Raw genomic sequence first — 16,329 nt, forward strand, 5'->3', positions numbered from 1 at the left:
TAAATTCAAGACTATGAAATAGTGAGACTTTTCTTGGCACTTTGCCAAGCAGAAGATTCTGCAAGGAGCTATAATTTCTGTTTTGGTGAACTGCTGATGTTGGGATACAACCGTTAACTCCCATGTTATTTCTCACAACTGGGGTTTACCATTCACGTTACCTTAAACCAGAACTTACTTCTAAATTGCTCACATGTGCAACAAAGACACATTAGTATTGTTTTATACATTTCAGAAGGGTCCAGAGGTAAAGAACAACTGTCTGCAGCAACTTGATTGTAACACGGTAACACCACACAAAAGCACGTATCCGTTATAGGAGGAATTGATGAGGTGAATGGACTTGTTGAATCTACTCCAGGATAAAGCACCAAATCTATATAATAATGTTCCACCGGCATTTAAACACTGAATTTAGGTGACTTTTATAACTTTACCTTTCATGAACATTCTTTTTTCTACAAAAGCAAAAACAAAACAGAATAAAGCCTCGTCCACTTTTCGATTAGAAAAAAAGAGATGATTCAATGACTGAACATACCTTAAAGAAGCAACATAAATCATAGAGAGAATTTCTAGGACCCAAAAAGCCCCAGGCGAGGACAGGGCTGATCTGCTCACAAATGGCATAAAAATGGGCAAAAAATCCATCTGGGATCTGTTGGGAAGTAAAGGAGAATCAAGTTATTTTTACCTTCTTGAGTTAGCTATCTCTAGCCGAGAGATTTAAATTGCTGTCCATCATATCATCAGCTCTTTTTGAGGACAGCCCAAGGGTTAACGCTGAGCCAGCCTACTAAGAAAGTGAATAAGCTTACAAGTAACTTTTAGAGTCACAGAATGTTTTATATAATTTTCATATCCTAGCCAACAGTTTCAAATGTGCTGAGGAACGTTATTTCTTGAAGGCATTTTCACCTCATAAAAATACTTCATAAAAAGTAATCACATCAGTGTTACAACCAAGCAATAACAAGAACGCTATGGTGTTCCTTCACAGTATAATTTTTAGGATGAATGAGATTACCATGGTTTCAGCTATTAAACAGTTCCATTCAATCACTTAATTAGACTACCTGAAAAAGACCAAAATGATTTTTAAATGACTAAGCACAAAAATTTGCTAATTAGAATCCTAACTTTTAGTGCAGGAACCAGATATTATTGAAGCATTTAATTGTGTAATTACTACCTCTTCTCGTGCAATAGTAATACACACAGGAACCGAAGTTTATTAATAACTTTCTGAATTTCCCTTGTTAAATAACATCCTGTGGGATTTGTCATATGGCATCAACGGGGGATAACTATGCCTTAAGATTCTGTCTCCTGGAGGGGTTATTTTCTATTTTATAGGCTCCAAACCTCAATTTAAAAAAATATATACTCTAGCAGCAAGTACCATTTAATGAGTGCCCATTATATTCCAGATAATGTGCTAGGTTCTATTTAATCTAATAAAACGTTCCTGAAAAAGTAGGTCCTGTTAACGTCATTTCAATCAGGTAGAAAGTGATACATCAGAGGAGGTAAGTAACCTGTCCTAAGTAACACATAGCTAACCAGCGAAGGCCAAAAAATTATGAAGGATGCACTGAAGTGATCATTTAGTCTGAGAGGTTCTGCATATATTAAAATTCTAAATCCCATAGACTAACTGTAGTAGGAATTCAGACAGGTAGGACTTTAGCATGAGCTGGATGAAGAGACATGCTTCTGCAAGTAATAACATTGAGCTGAATTCAACAATAGGTAAGATATATTTAAATACAGAGGAAAGACTATGGCATTCCAGGTATAGAAATTAGTTCTCCAAGAGGTGAGATATATACGTAATCTGTGGCTATGGACAGAAGACTAGTCTAAGGTACAAGATTTATTCTAAGAAGACATAAAGTTATATATGTTATTACTATCATGATTATTATGGAAACTATTATTTATTAATCTCGTTTTTATATTTTTCATTCTATGTTTAAATGAAGCTGGTTGATATTATCTCGTTTCATCCTTACACCTACCCTTATGAAGTAGGTACCAATTCCATTCTTCAAACAGGAGAACTGGAGGTCAGCTGAGAGTCAGGAACTTGCCCAGGTCATAATAGCTACTGTGAGAGTCAAGCCCAAGTCTATAAGTCTGCTCCCTAGCCCCAAACCAGTGGTTCCCAAATGTTAGAGTTTATAATCATCATTTGGAAAGCTTGTTTAAAACACAGGGTCTCTGGAATCATTTTTTTTTAATTTATTGAATGATAGAGTACAAAGCTCCCAAAGAGGGAGGGGACCTGAGAGGGTTGCCCTCTGGAATCATTTTATTTTATTTTTTTAAAGATTTAATTTATTTATTGGATTTTATTTATTGATTTTATTTATTTATTTATTTATTTATTTATTTGGAGACAGAGACAGAGATAGAGAGAGCACAAGCAGGGAGGAGAGAGAGAAGCGGGTTCGATCCCAGGATCCTGGGATGTGGGGTTCGATCCCAGGATCCTGGGATCATGACCTGAGCCGAAGGCAGACACTTAATGACTGAGACACCCAGGCGCCCCACTCTGGAATCGTTTTCAACAAGAATTATTCACATACATGGTCCCTAGAATCATTTTAAAAATTCTATCCAAGACATTTCTAACCCTAAACCCTCTCTCACATACTAGAAATCCCATGCGTGCCTCAATTTGCTCTACTGAACTATACAGAATGTTAAGGGAAAGGGAGAAGGAATTCAAAATGGGAAGCGAACCCAGTATCAACAAGTCACTCGCCCAGCTTCAGGGATGGTCCCTATGAGCTGCCATCCCCACTTGAGAACTGACTCAGCAGTTTGACAGGAGCCTCAAATTACCCAAAAAAGAAGAAGTCCATGGCATAATGAAGCTTACCTTCATCTGTTGCCTCTTCTGTTTCAGCACTGACCAACAGCTTGAAGCCACAGCCTAAATATATGCAGAGGAGAAAAAGCAAGACTTGCATTTATGACTACATAAACTTTGCATTCGGGGTGATTTTTGTTAGAAATTCATAGGCTTATGGGTTTAAAATGTTCAAAACATTAACCAGTCCAGGATCCTTCTATTGTTCGTGAATAATAATGAAAAGGAATTTTGTTTTTATAAGTTTTAAAATTAAATGCAAAGCCACTGAAGGAAAAAGGCTGAGCTCTGGTACCAAGAAACTTGGTTAACTGTAATTCAACTCTCAGAGTTCTTCAGTTCTGCTCCTATGGGAAAAGAGTGAAAATATGGGTACACAGATACACATATACAATAGCTGTTTTATGCATAGTAATGAAGACAACGTAGTGTTTTTTTTCTTCAGGAATAGTACTGCTGGAAATAGCTGTGGGTAGAGCTAACAGTTGTTTTTTTTTTTTCTTAAAGATTTTTATTTATTCATTCAACAGAGACACAGCCAGCGAGAGAGGGAACACAAGCAGGGGGAGTGGGAGAGGAAGAAGCAGCTTCCCAGGGGAGGGGCCTGATGTGGGGCTCGATCCCAAGACTCCGGACCAAGACTCCGGGATCACGCCCTGAGCCGAAGGCAGACGCTTAACGACTGAGCCACCCAGGCGCCCCAGAGCTAACAGTTTTACTCCAAGAAAGAACTAAGGAATACAGCCTTAATGAAAGGGACTGAAACATACAAGTGGATCTTAAGGACATCTGGCATGGCCCAACTTTGATCAAGATCACTTTACCAAATCAGTTAAGAAATGGGAGAACATGTACCTTTTATGGTTAAAACATATTTTGAGTGAAAAGTGAATTTATTAAACATGCTTTAAAATTTAATATCAGAAATTTCCAAAATAATTGTGAAATAGGCAGCTGGAACATTTTTTTAAAGGCATTCTAATTGCAGCATAAATATCTATTCCCCCTACTTCCTTCCAGGTACACACTTAAAGCACACAAAACAAAGTCAAATAGAGATCTGAGTTCAAAAAACAAGAGAAACTGATAACATTCAAAGTATCGAATATAGTTTAAACCTGTTTTATTTTTTGCATATGCCTATTTCTCTTACTCCCCCTTTTTTTAATTTTTAAAAAATTTATTTTTAAATACTCTCTACACTAACATGGGGCTTGAACTCACAACCTAGAGATCAAGAGTTGCACTCTCTATCACCTCAGCCAGTGAAGCACTCCTTCCTCCCCTAATTTTTGATAGTATTTGAGAACATAAATCTCCATATTTTTCTCTAAAAAAGACATACTGCCTTTTCACAACTGCTATATTTCAGGTTAGTCACGGAGCCAGTTCAGTTACAATTTTTGGTTAGGCCTGAACTGGTCTGAAGCCTGAGTCTGAGATCTGAAGAAACACTGGGTCCTGCAGGTCAGCGCAGGGACAGACAGAAGAGCCAAAGGGAATTTCATCTGAGGATGTTGCGTCTCATACACAGCTGATCCCAGTATCAAAGATTGAGCCCAGTTTCCACGCTAGTCATTCTATAGGCAAATATGTAAGTAAGTCTTATTGATCTTCCCAGCTCTGACCATTTCTCATCAAATTTAAATGGTTGAGAAAAAGGTAAACCACCACTTACAGTTTCTTTGAAGGAGGAGTTTAGCCAGCGATTATTTACTACATTCTGTATGGATGTGGGTGGGTTTTCTAAATCTTCAAAGGAATCCATTAATATAAAATCCAGAACAACATCATAAAAATTTAGATTTTTCACCTGCATTAAATTATGAGTTAAAACACAAATTATTGTTACATAGAGCTGAAATACAGTCTGAACCAGGGCTTCACGCTTTTTAACAGCAGGGTCTTTACAGTTGACTCACATTATATCCCTGACAAAAAAAGAGGAGGAAAAGAGACAAGTATGAAAACAACTCACCACCAGAAACTGTAATTCGCATAATAGCTGTTCCTTCCTAGAGCCCATCAGCTGAAATTAATCTCTCCTTCACTGTATTCTAAGAGTCCTTTGTTCAGGCTTTGATTACGGTACCCACCATGCTCCATCTGCTCTGGTCTACAGTTCCTGGGATATCTGCCCGTCTTCCCCACCACATCATGAGCCTCTTGCTCCTTCATTCAGTCATGCATACCGTGTTGTACCACATGCCATACCAGGTGCTCAAACTTCCATGGCAACCAAATGAGATGCTTAGAATTTAGTGGGAAAACAGACAGCAACAAATAACCCCACAAATACACAGTTATGAACTGTGATAAACCCAGTAAAGGAAAAAGGACATCGGACTATGAGAGCTTATGATGGAGATTCTAATCTAGACCACATGTCAGAGAGGCCTTTCTTTGGGGACCGAGGCATCCCAGATATGGGAAATACCTGTCAAAGTGTTTCAGGGAAGAAGGAACATAGTGGTGTTCAGTTGAAGAAAATCATCAAAAGTGCGCTGTAGCCCTCTCTAGCAAAGGGCACAGGGGCAAGTGGCTGGAGACAAGGAGGAAGGGCTAGGTCTATGTTCATGATTTTGGATTTTATCCAGTATTTTGGAGGGGTAGTGGTAGAGGGGAGATGGATGATCAGATCTGCATTTTTTAAAGACTGTTTGGCAGCAGTGTAGAGACTGGAATGGAGAGGAGGGAGAGGGTGGTGCCAGGGAGGGAGGAGTAGCCAGGGAATCCGGCAGTGCAAAGACTCAGAGGTAGCCCAGGGATACAGAGTGTTTACTCGGGCACAATGGTGCTGGCAGGATTAGAGAGAAGATGAAGAAACTAAAAAAACTGACAAAACTTAGACGTAAATATGATATGGTAGGCAAGGACCGGGAGGTGTAAAGTGTGAGTCCCAGGTTTCTGGCCTGCACAACTGAATGGACACCAATCCCTCCACCAAATGAGGGAACACCAAAAAAAGAAAGAGTATGTTTTTCTGTCTTTGTACGGACTGTTTTCTCTGCCTACAAAGCCTTTCAGCCCCTTGCAAACTCATTCTTTAAGCTTCTGTTACAACAAAATGTTCCAGGCTCATCAGGTACTTCCCCTATCCCAGTGCTGAAATCAGCCATTCTTCCAAGGAGTCCTAGGTTCCTTTCAGTGAACAGTGGTACTTAGAGGCCAACTCCATGTGCTAGGAGTAATTTCTTTTGAGGTGTTGCTGCTCCCAGACTCTTGGTGAACAGAACCAGGAAGTATACATATGCTTCTAAATATGCAAACCTTTATATTTATTTCTACATCTTAATACACACACACACACACACACACACACACACAGAGTAAACTACAAATTCACACAGACAGCTCCTACTCCAATCTTGGCTTTTTATACCTTCCTTCCTGAGTGTGCAAAACCTGGCTCCCATTATTCTCAATATATTTAATTATTTGTTTAATCCTGGTCCCTCTAAACTGTCTGTTGTCCCATTCAAAACCATCCCTGTAAAGGCCACCACTCATCCTGCTGGGCCTTTTTATTGATGAAGGAAGAAGGAAGGAGGGAAGGAGGGAGGGAGAAAGGAATGGGAGGAAGGAAAGAAAAGGGAAGGAAGGAAAGAAGGAAGGGAGGGAGGGAGGAAGGTAGGAAGGGAGGGAGGAAGGAAGGAAGGGCTTAAAAAAATAATCGTTTTCAACTATTGCCTCAAAGTATAAAGACTGTGGTTGCTATTGTTTATGACTGTCATAACCACTACCACATAATTGGTTTTACTGCCATTTAACAAGGACAAGGAAACAGTGGCCTCAGATTATATAAATATCGTTATGTACATAACTAAGGGGAATGAATATTACAAAAAAATTTAAACTTACTCCTCTAGCAGCAAGTTCCATTTCAGTACTATCCCAGTGATCGGTCTGCTCTAAAAAATATATCATTTCATCAAAAACATCTTCAAACTTCTTTGGATTCTGCAGAAGAAAACACACTTTAATCCTAAACTCAACTTTGTAACAAGGCTCAAGCCTACAAAGTAAATGAGTTAGTTACTCTTCAAGTGTGTTTGTTAGATCTTTATTCTACTAAGGAACTGAATTAAAATACATTTTCAAGGTATGTCATATACACTTGGTTTAATATTTTGTTGTTCCAACATTTGGCAGAACCCCAGACTAAGAACATTAGTAAAATGTCATGAGCAAACTGCTTACTAATCAAATATGTATGCCTATCTAGGTCAGTCCTTCAAACAAAAACCTGGTGACAGCAGACACTATGTGATGCTTTTGATGCAGTTCCATGCCTCTTCGAGGAACTCTAGGGGAAATCACTGGGTTTAATCTGTCACAGGAAGGTCAAGAAAGCAACGTAAGATTTACACTGGGAATTATAAGTAATTAATATCACCTTACATTTATTTTGCACTTTAAAAAATTTTGCTTTCTCACTTCTCATTTAATTAATGATCGTAAGAACCCTCTGACATAGTGTATCATAAATATAATTCTATTATACAAATGAGGTGATTGAGGTTCAAAAGGATGGGTCAGAAAACCAGGTGTTCAAATGGCTCAAGGAAGACCTGTTTTATTTACTTCTTCTCAACATCTGGACAAACGTTACATAAAGGGAAGGGGTTCCTTACAGTCTTAATGAAGTTCTTGTGATGGCTCTGCCTCATTCAGTCCCATGAATAAGAGTAAGAGGCAGCTCAATTTGTATTTCCAGATATCTGAGATCTATACTATTTCCCGGAACCTTACTGAACAGGATTTGAGGGAGGTAAGTGAAAATGTATTAGAAATAATAGTGGTGGCTGTAGTATTAGATCTAATGATAAGCCCCACACGACACTCACAGACTTTACAGCAAACTGGAAACAATGTATGAGCAACAACTTGATCAAAATAGTGTCGACTTCATACATAGAAACTAAATCAACCCAAGTAGAAGTCAATGCTCTTTGGGTAATTTATTTTTCATATGTGAACCTTTGCAACGATCTAGAAGAACTTTTTCTTCTGTTACAAATTCAATGTATTACAATGTAATGTATGGTAATCTTCAGTAATCAACAGTAAACAACTTGCCAACAAAACAAGTTTACCTTTCGTGCTTTCACAATTAATGCTGATAAAATTTTCCTTCCACTCTCAGCAAGGAATATCCTGTTGGCTGTTTCTGAAAGTATTACCTGAAAAAATATCCAATGCCAAAGAAAAAAGAAACCTATAATTAATCTGAATGGACATTTGACTCCATAGCACATCTACACATAAATTACCCTGATACAGTCAATGCATTGCACGTGGTACTATTTCCACAGGTAGACCACAGAGAAAAGTTGTACAAGGCTTTAAAAAGAGCTCTTGAAACCTATAATCATAAAAGATTAAAGGGAAATAAATACGATATTAAATTCTGTCAATTTAATATTAGAAAATCCAAAATAAATGTTACATAGTCCCCAAAATGTAGAAAAATAATGAGAATTTTTTGTTCAGGGATCTTTTTTTTTTTTTTTAAAGATTTTATTTATTCATTCGACAGAGATCGAGACAGCCAGCGAGAGAGGGAACACAAGCAGGGGGAGTGGGAGAGGAAGAAGCAGGCTCATAGCGGAAGAGCCTGATGTGGGGCTCAATCCCATAACGCCCGGATCACGCCCTGAGCCGAAGGCAGACGCTTAACCGCTGTGCCACCCAGGCGCCCCTTGTTCAGGGATCTTATTTCATTTTAGGAAATCAGTGATTTTACAAGTGATTCAAATACAAAACAATCTAGAAAACATACTAATTGATAATAAGAGGATTTTTATTTTAAGCAGCCATTTGTACGCATCTGCAGCATCAGAACTCCCTGTTTGACAAAGTGTGGTGGACCTGGGAAGCCATGGCAGAGGACAAAGACAAACGGGGACACATGAAAGGAAGTAGCAGGCAGGAAAAATAAACTTAGTAGATTTTATACCTGCCCTTAAAAATAAGGATAATAAAGAGCAAAGAGCTGTCCTGTTTATATTTAGCTGGACTCTGTAGCATAAGGGTGGGGATGAGGGGCTAGGTAAAGTCACTTAATGTTTAAAAAAAAAATACCTGAAAAGCCTGTCGAATACAGTGAAGTTTGGCAAGAAAATCACTGTCTCCGAGGCACTCCAACATTTCAGTTCTATGTAATAAACAGGGAAGACAACTGTTAAACTGCATTCAAGACCAAGCCCACTATAAATCTGGATTCAAGGCTTAACATCAGGACCTTAATATAAAACACATGTCTTTTCAATAATGACAAAAACGTAAAAAAAAATTTTTGAGCCTAAAAGACATTTCCCCCATTCTCATAAACATCTTTAATAAATATTACACAAACATAGCAACAGCACCTTCATATTTTTCATAAACAAAAGCAAAACTGAAATGGTACCTAAGCACTCTTGAGTAAATTTTCCCTTCTTCAACTAAATGCATGGCTTCCTCATAGAAGGGGCAGTGGCAGAGAGACTCTAGACTGTAGGCATGCCGTCCTTGTCTGTGCTCCGCGAGCTAGGAATACAGTGCGTTACAACAGATTACACTGATAGAAGAAGAAAAACTATAAAAGATAGAAAACAGGATCTTGCTAACATCAAAACATACTCAATTTTATTAAACCCATAAAAATCATTCCATGAGATTTTACAGCTAGTGAGTTCTAAATTCACTTTATTTCAAGTTGTAAAAATGAGTATAACTTTATATCAAGCTTCTGAATTCAACAACTTAAATCCACAGGATACACAGAAAAGCAGTACCTTATAGTTCAATAAGAATAACTGAAGATGAAGCATTGGAAAAAAAAAAAAGAGGGGAGGATTTTATCATCCAAAGAATGCTTGAAAATATTAGAACTCACAATTGTAAATGAAGTAAAACTTTCTACAAAAATACTGCCATCTCAGTTTGGCCAATTCTAAGGAATTTCTTTTCATAGCCAGCACTGACTAACCTTTGTGTAACTGAAAAACAGTCATGCACCTCTGGCTAGCATAACAGCTCTGCAGATGAAATTCCAGGCTTCTGACAATCCATTAAGCAGCAACAACTGCAAACACTATAGAGTAGCCAGCTAAGCAAGAAAGCTTTGGAGTGATTTTCATTTTTCAATACGAGGTGATCCATTTATATAGCACGTCGTAGGGGTTTTTGTCTTTTTGTTTTGTTGAGATCTTTTTAAAATTTTTAAGTAATCACTACACTCAATTAGGGGCTTGAACTCAAGCCCGAGATCAAGAGTAGCATGCCCTACCGACTGAGCCAGCCAGGTACCCCTGGATTTTTTTTTTTTTTTTTAAGATTTTGTTATTTAAGAGAGAGCACGTGTGCGCACGCACACACATGCACACTAGCAAGCTGGTGTGCAAGCTGGAAGCGGGGTGGGGAGGGAGCTGGAGCAGAGGGGGAGCGAGAGGGACAAGCAGACTCAGTGCGGAGTGTGAGCTTGATGCAGGGCTCAATCTCAGGACCCCGAGATCATGACCTGAGCCGAAATCAGGAGTTGGACACTGAACCAACTGAGCCACCCAGGTACCCCTGTTTTCTTGTTTTTTTAAATAAACATTTTAAAATTAAATTCAATTAATTAACATATAACATATTACTAGTTTCAGAGGTATAGGCCTGTGATTCATCAGTCTTACATAACACCCAGTGCTCATTACATCACATACCCTCCCCAATGTCCATCACCCAGTTACCCCATCCCTCCACCTCCCTCCCCTCCAGCAACCTTCAGTTTGTTTCCTAAGATTAAGAGTCTCTTATGGTTTGTCTCCCTCTCTGATTTTGTCTTCTTTCATTTTTTCCTCTCTTCCCCTGTGATCCTCTGCCCTGTTTTTAAATTCCACATATCAGTGAGATCATATGATAATTGTCTTTCTCTGATTGACTTATTTTGCTTAGCATAGTACCCTCTAGTTCCATCCACGCCATTGCAAATGACAAGATTTCATTTTTTGATGGCTGCGTAATATTCCATTGTATATACATACACCATGTCTTCTTTTGTTTTTTAATACCTTTATTGAGATATAATTCACATACTATAAAATTCATCCTTTCAAGCGAACAATTCAGGGTTTTTTTTTTTCAGCATGTTTACTGGGTTTTGCAATTAACATCACCTTTTAGTTCCAGAATATTTTTACCACCCCAGCAGGAACCCCCTTACCTATCATCAGTCATCCCATTTCCCCTTTTCTCTAGCCCCTGGGAGCTAAATCTACTCTTAGTCTCTGGAGTCTCCTACTTTGGAAACTTCATGTTTACAAACAATATGTGGCCTTTTGTGTTTGGTTTCTTTCACTTAGCATAATGTTTTCAAGGTTCGTCTATGATGTAGCTAGTGTCAGTACTTCATTCTTTTTATGGCAGAATTGTATAGATATACCACTTTCCTTTTTTATCTATTCCTCAATTGATAGACATTTAGGTTGTTTCCACTTTTGGTTATCATGAGTAAGGCTGCGTTGAACATTTGTGTAAAAGTTTTTAATGTTTTCAATTCTCTTGAGTATATACCTACAAGAGGAAGGAAGGGTCAGATGGTTACTCTATGTTTAACATTTTAATTTTTAAACTTTTGTTTTGAGGGCAATGGCGGGGGAGAGAGAAAGAATCTTAAGCAGGGCATAGAGCCCAATGTGGGGCTCAATCTCCCAACATTGAGATCATGACCTGAGACAAAAATCAAGAGTTGATGCTTAACCAACTAAGCCACCCAAGTACCCCACTCTATGTTTAACTTTTTGAGGAACTGCCAAATTGTTTGGCAAAGAGACCACACCCTATTCCACTCCCACTAGCGATGTACAATGACTTAGATTTTTTCACACCTTCACCAATAATTATTATATATATATATTTTTTAATTTTTTTATTATATTATGTTAGTCACCATACAGTACATCCCTGGTTTCCGATGTAAAGCTCGATGCTTCATTAGTCCCCTATAAGCACCATGCAACACGTGCCCTCCTCACTACCCATCACCAGTCCATCCCATTCCCCCACTCCCCTCCCCTCTGAGGCCCTCAGTTTGTTTCTCAGAGTCCATAGTCTCTCATGCTTCATTCCCCCTTCTGATTACCCCCTCTTTCTTTATCCCTTTCTTCCCCTACCGATCTTCCTAGTTCTTATGTTCCATAGATGAGAGAAATCATATGATAATTGTCTTTCTCTGCTTGACTTATTTCACTTAGCATTATCTCCTCCAGTGCCATCCATGTTGCAGCAAATGTTGAGAACTCATTCTTTCTGATAGCTGAGTAATATTCCATTGTATATATGGACCACAACTTCTTAATCCAGTCATCTGTTGAAGGGCATCTCGGTTCCTTCCACGATTTGGCTATTGTGTACAATGCTGCTATGAACATTGGGGTGCATGTGGCCCTTCTTTTCACTACGTCTGTATCTTTGGGGTAAATACCCAGTAGTGCAATGGCTGGATCATAGGGTAGCTCAATTTTTAACTTTTTAAGGGACCTCCACACTGTTTTCCAGAGTGGCTGTACCAACTTGCATTCCCACCAACAATGTAGGAGGGATCCCCTTTCTCCACATCCTCTCCAGCAATTGTTGTTTCTTGCCTTGTCAATTTTTGCCATTCTAACTGGCATAAGGTGGTATCTTAGTGTGGTTTTGATTTGAATTTCCCTGATGGCTAATGATTTTGAACATTTTTTCATGTGTCTGTTAGCCATTTGTATGTCATCATTGGAAAAGTGTCTGTTCATATCTTCTGCCTATTTTATGATTTGTTTATTTGTTTCTCGCGTATTGAGTTTGAGAAGTTCTTTGTAGATCTTGGATACCAGTCTTTTATCTGTAGCATCATTTGCAAATATATTCTCCCATTCCGTGGGCTGCCTCTTAGTTTTTTTGACTGTTTCCTTGGCTGTGCAGAAGCTTTTTATCTTGATGAAGTCCCACAAGTTCATTTTATCTTTTGTTTCTCTTGCCTTTGGAGATGTGTCATGAAAAAGGTTGCTTTAGCTGATGTCGTAGAGGTTGCTGCCTATGTTCTCCTCTAGGATTTTGATGGATTCCTGTCTCACATCGAGGTCTTTCATCCATTTGGAGTTTATCTTTGTGTATGGTGTGAGATAGTGGTCAAGTTTCATTCTTTTGCATGTAGCTGTCCAATTTTCCCAGCACCATTTATTGAAGAGACTGTCTTTTTTCCACTGGATGTTTTTTCCTGCTTTATCAAATATTAGTTGCCCAAAGAGCCGAGGGTCCATTTCTGGGTTCTCTATTCTGTTCCATTGGTCTATGTGTCTGTTTTTGTGCCAACACCATGCTGTCTTTGTGATCACAGCTTTGTAGTACAGCTCGAAATCCAGCATTGTGATGCCCCCAGCTTTGTTTTTCCTTTTCAACAGTTCCTTGGAGATTCGGGGCCTTTTCTGGTTCCATATAAACTTAAGAACTATTTGTTCCAGTTCTTTGAAAAATGTCATCGGTATTTTGATCGGGAGAGCACTGAAAATGTAGATTGCTCTGGGTAGCATGGACATTTTAACTATGTTAATTCTTCCGATCCATGAGCATGGAATATTTTTCCATCTTTTTGTGTCTTCTTCAATGTCTTTCAAGAGTGATTTGTAGTTTCTAGAATATAGGTCCTTTACGTCTCTGGTTAAGTTAATTCCAAGGTAACGTATGGTTTTTGGTGCTATTGTAAATGGGACGGATTCCCTAATTTCTCTTTCTTCAGTCTCATTATTCGTGTATAGAAATGGAACTGATTTCTGAGCATTGATTTTGTATCCCGCCACATTACTGAATTGCTCTATAACTTCTAATAGTTTGGGAGTGGATTCTTTTGGGTTTTCCATATAGAGTATCATGTCATCTGCGAAGAGAGACAGTTTGACTTCTTCTTTGCCGATTTGGATACCTTTTATCCCTTTTTGTTGCCTGATTGCTGTTGCAAGGACTTCTAGTACTATGTTGAATAATAGTGGCGAGAGTGGGCATCCTTGTCCTGTTCCTGATCTTAAGGGAAAGGCTTCCAGCTTTTCCCCATTGAGAATGATATTTGCTGTAGACTTATCATAGATGGTTTTTATGAGATTGAGGAATGTACCCTCTATCCCTACACTCTGAAGGGTTTTAATCAGGAAAGGATGCTTTATTTTGTCAAATGCTTTTTCTGCATCAATTGAGAGGATCATATGGTTCCTGAGTCTTTTCTTGTTGATATGATGTATCACGCTGATCGATTTGCAAATGTTGAACCACGCTTGCATCCCAGGGATGCATCCCACTTGGTCATGATGGATAATCCTTTTAATGTACTGTTGGATTCTATTAGCCAGGATCTTGTTGAGGATTTTGGCATCCATATTCATTAGGGAAATCGGTCTGTATCTCCTTTTTGATGAGGTCTTTGCCTGGTTTGGGGATCAAGGTAAATTTGGCCTCATAGAATGAGTTTGGTAGCTTTCCTCCTGTTTCTTTTTTTTGAAATAGCTTTAGGAGAATAGGTATTATTTCATCTTTGAATGTTTGGTAGAATTCCCCAGGAAAACCATCCGGGCCTGGAGTTTTGTTATTTGGAAGGTTGTTTATCACTGACTCAATCTCTTCATAATTAATTGGCCTGTTTAAAAAATCAATTTCTTCCTGTTTCAGTCTTGGTAGTTTATAGGTTTCCAGAAAGGCCTCCATCTCGTCCAGATTGCTTAATTTATTGGCATATAGCTGTTGATAAAAGTTTCTAATAATCCTTCCAATTTCATTGGTGTTGGTTGTGACCTCTCCCTTTTCACTCATAATTTTATTAATTTGGGTCCTTTTTCTATTCTTTTGGATAAGTCTTGCCAGTGGTCTGTCAATTTTATTGATTCTCTCAAAGAACCAGCTTCTAGTTCTGTTGATCTGCTCTACTGTACTCCTGGTTTCTAATTCATTGATTTCTGCTTTAATCTTGGTCAGCTGCTTCCTCGTGCATGGATTAGGCCTGTCCCTCTTTTGCTGCTCCAGCTTCTTGAGGTGAGAATATAAAAACTGCATTTTAGATTTTTCTATTCTTTTGAGTGAGGCTTGGATGGCTATGTATTTCTCCCTTAGGACTGCCTTTGCGGTATCCCATAGGTTTTGGACCGCTGTGTTTTCATTCTTGTTGGTTTCCATAAATTGTTTAAATTGATTTTTGATTTCCTGGTTTATCAAGTCATTCCTGAGCAGGATGGTTCTTAGTCTCCAAGTGTTTGAGTTTCTTCCAAATTTTTCCTTGTGGTTGAGTTCCAATTTCAGAGCGTTGTGGTCTGAGAATATGCAGGGAATAATTTCTTTTGGTATCGGTTGAGACCTGTTTTGTGACCCAGAACATGGTCTATTCTTGAGAATGTTCCATGGGCATTAGAATAGAATGAGTACTCTTTGGTTCTGGGGTGTAGTGTTCTATATATATCTATGAGGTCCAACTCATCGAGTATGGCATTCAAAGCTCTTGTTTCTTTGCTGATTTCTTGCTTAGGTGATCTGTCTATTGCTGATAGTGGAGTGTTGAGGTCTCCTACTATTAGTGTATTTTTATCTATATGTCTCTTTATTGTGGTTAAGAGTTGGCTTGTGTAACTTGCTGCTCCCCTGTTGGGGGCATATATATTTATAATTGTCATATCCACTTGTTGTATACATCCTTTAAGAATAATATAGTGCCCTTCTGCGTCTCTAACTATAGTCTGTAGTTTAAAATCTAATCTGTCTGATATGAGAATTGCTACCCCAGCTTTCTTTTGAGGTCCATTGGCGTGAAAGATGGTATTCCATCCCTTTACTTTCAGTCTGAATGTATCTTTAGGTTCAAAATGAGTCTCTTGTAGATAGCAAATGGATGGGTCATGTCTTTTTATCCAATCTGCAACCCTGTGGTGTTTTATGGGAGCATTTAGGCCATTTACATTGAGACTGATTACTAAGAGATATGATTTTAATGACGCCATGTTGCCAGTAAAGTCTTTGTTTCTACAGATTGTGACTTTCTGTTCTGTATCACTCTTGGGGCCTTTTTACTTTTATAGAACCCCCTCTTAATATCTCTTGTAGGGTTGGTTTCGTGGTTACGAGATTGGTCAGTGACTGGCAATTCTGGAAGGTCTTTATTTCTCCATCAATTCTGAATGACAGGCTTGCTGGATAAAGGATCCTTGGCTGCATGTTTTTCTCTGAAAGAGCTTTAAAAATGCCTCCCCCAACCCCTTCTCTCATTCCAGGTCTGTGTAGACAGGTCTGACGTAATTCTGATACCTTTGCCTTGGTATGTGAGATATTTCTTTGCCCTGGCTGCTTTCAATACTATATCCTTGGATCTAATATTTGCAAATTGCACTATGACGTGACGTGGTGTAGGTTTGTCGTGGTTGAGCTTGGGAGGGGTCCTCTCTGCCTTTTGGACACGAATGTTTGTTTCCTTT

General features: G+C 38.7%; 1 protein-coding gene across 3 annotated transcripts in view; it reads right to left on the minus strand.

The window, feature by feature from the left end:
* Window positions 1-16,329, minus strand: part of MIGA1 (mitoguardin 1) — a 96,352-nt gene that overhangs the window by 5,643 nt on the left and 74,380 nt on the right. For 2 of the 3 annotated variants that reach the window (XM_026497766.4, XM_026497769.4), the window contains exons 9-15: window positions 9,291-9,409; window positions 8,963-9,035; window positions 7,975-8,061; window positions 6,740-6,838; window positions 4,557-4,691; window positions 2,888-2,941; window positions 542-658 (exon numbers count right to left, since the gene is read on the minus strand). In XM_026497766.4, the coding sequence (XP_026353551.1) occupies window positions 542-658; window positions 2,888-2,941; window positions 4,557-4,691; window positions 6,740-6,838; window positions 7,975-8,061; window positions 8,963-9,035; window positions 9,291-9,409 (684 nt within the window). The remainder of the gene's footprint in view (window positions 1-541; window positions 659-2,887; window positions 2,942-4,556; window positions 4,692-6,739; window positions 6,839-7,974; window positions 8,062-8,962; window positions 9,036-9,290; window positions 9,410-16,329) is intronic. The other variant, XM_048220417.2, reaches the window with a different exon arrangement.

The sequence above is a fragment of the Ursus arctos genome, unplaced genomic scaffold, assembly GCF_023065955.2.
Source record: "Ursus arctos isolate Adak ecotype North America unplaced genomic scaffold, UrsArc2.0 scaffold_12, whole genome shotgun sequence".
NCBI classification, from domain to species: Eukaryota; Metazoa; Chordata; class Mammalia; order Carnivora; family Ursidae; genus Ursus; species Ursus arctos.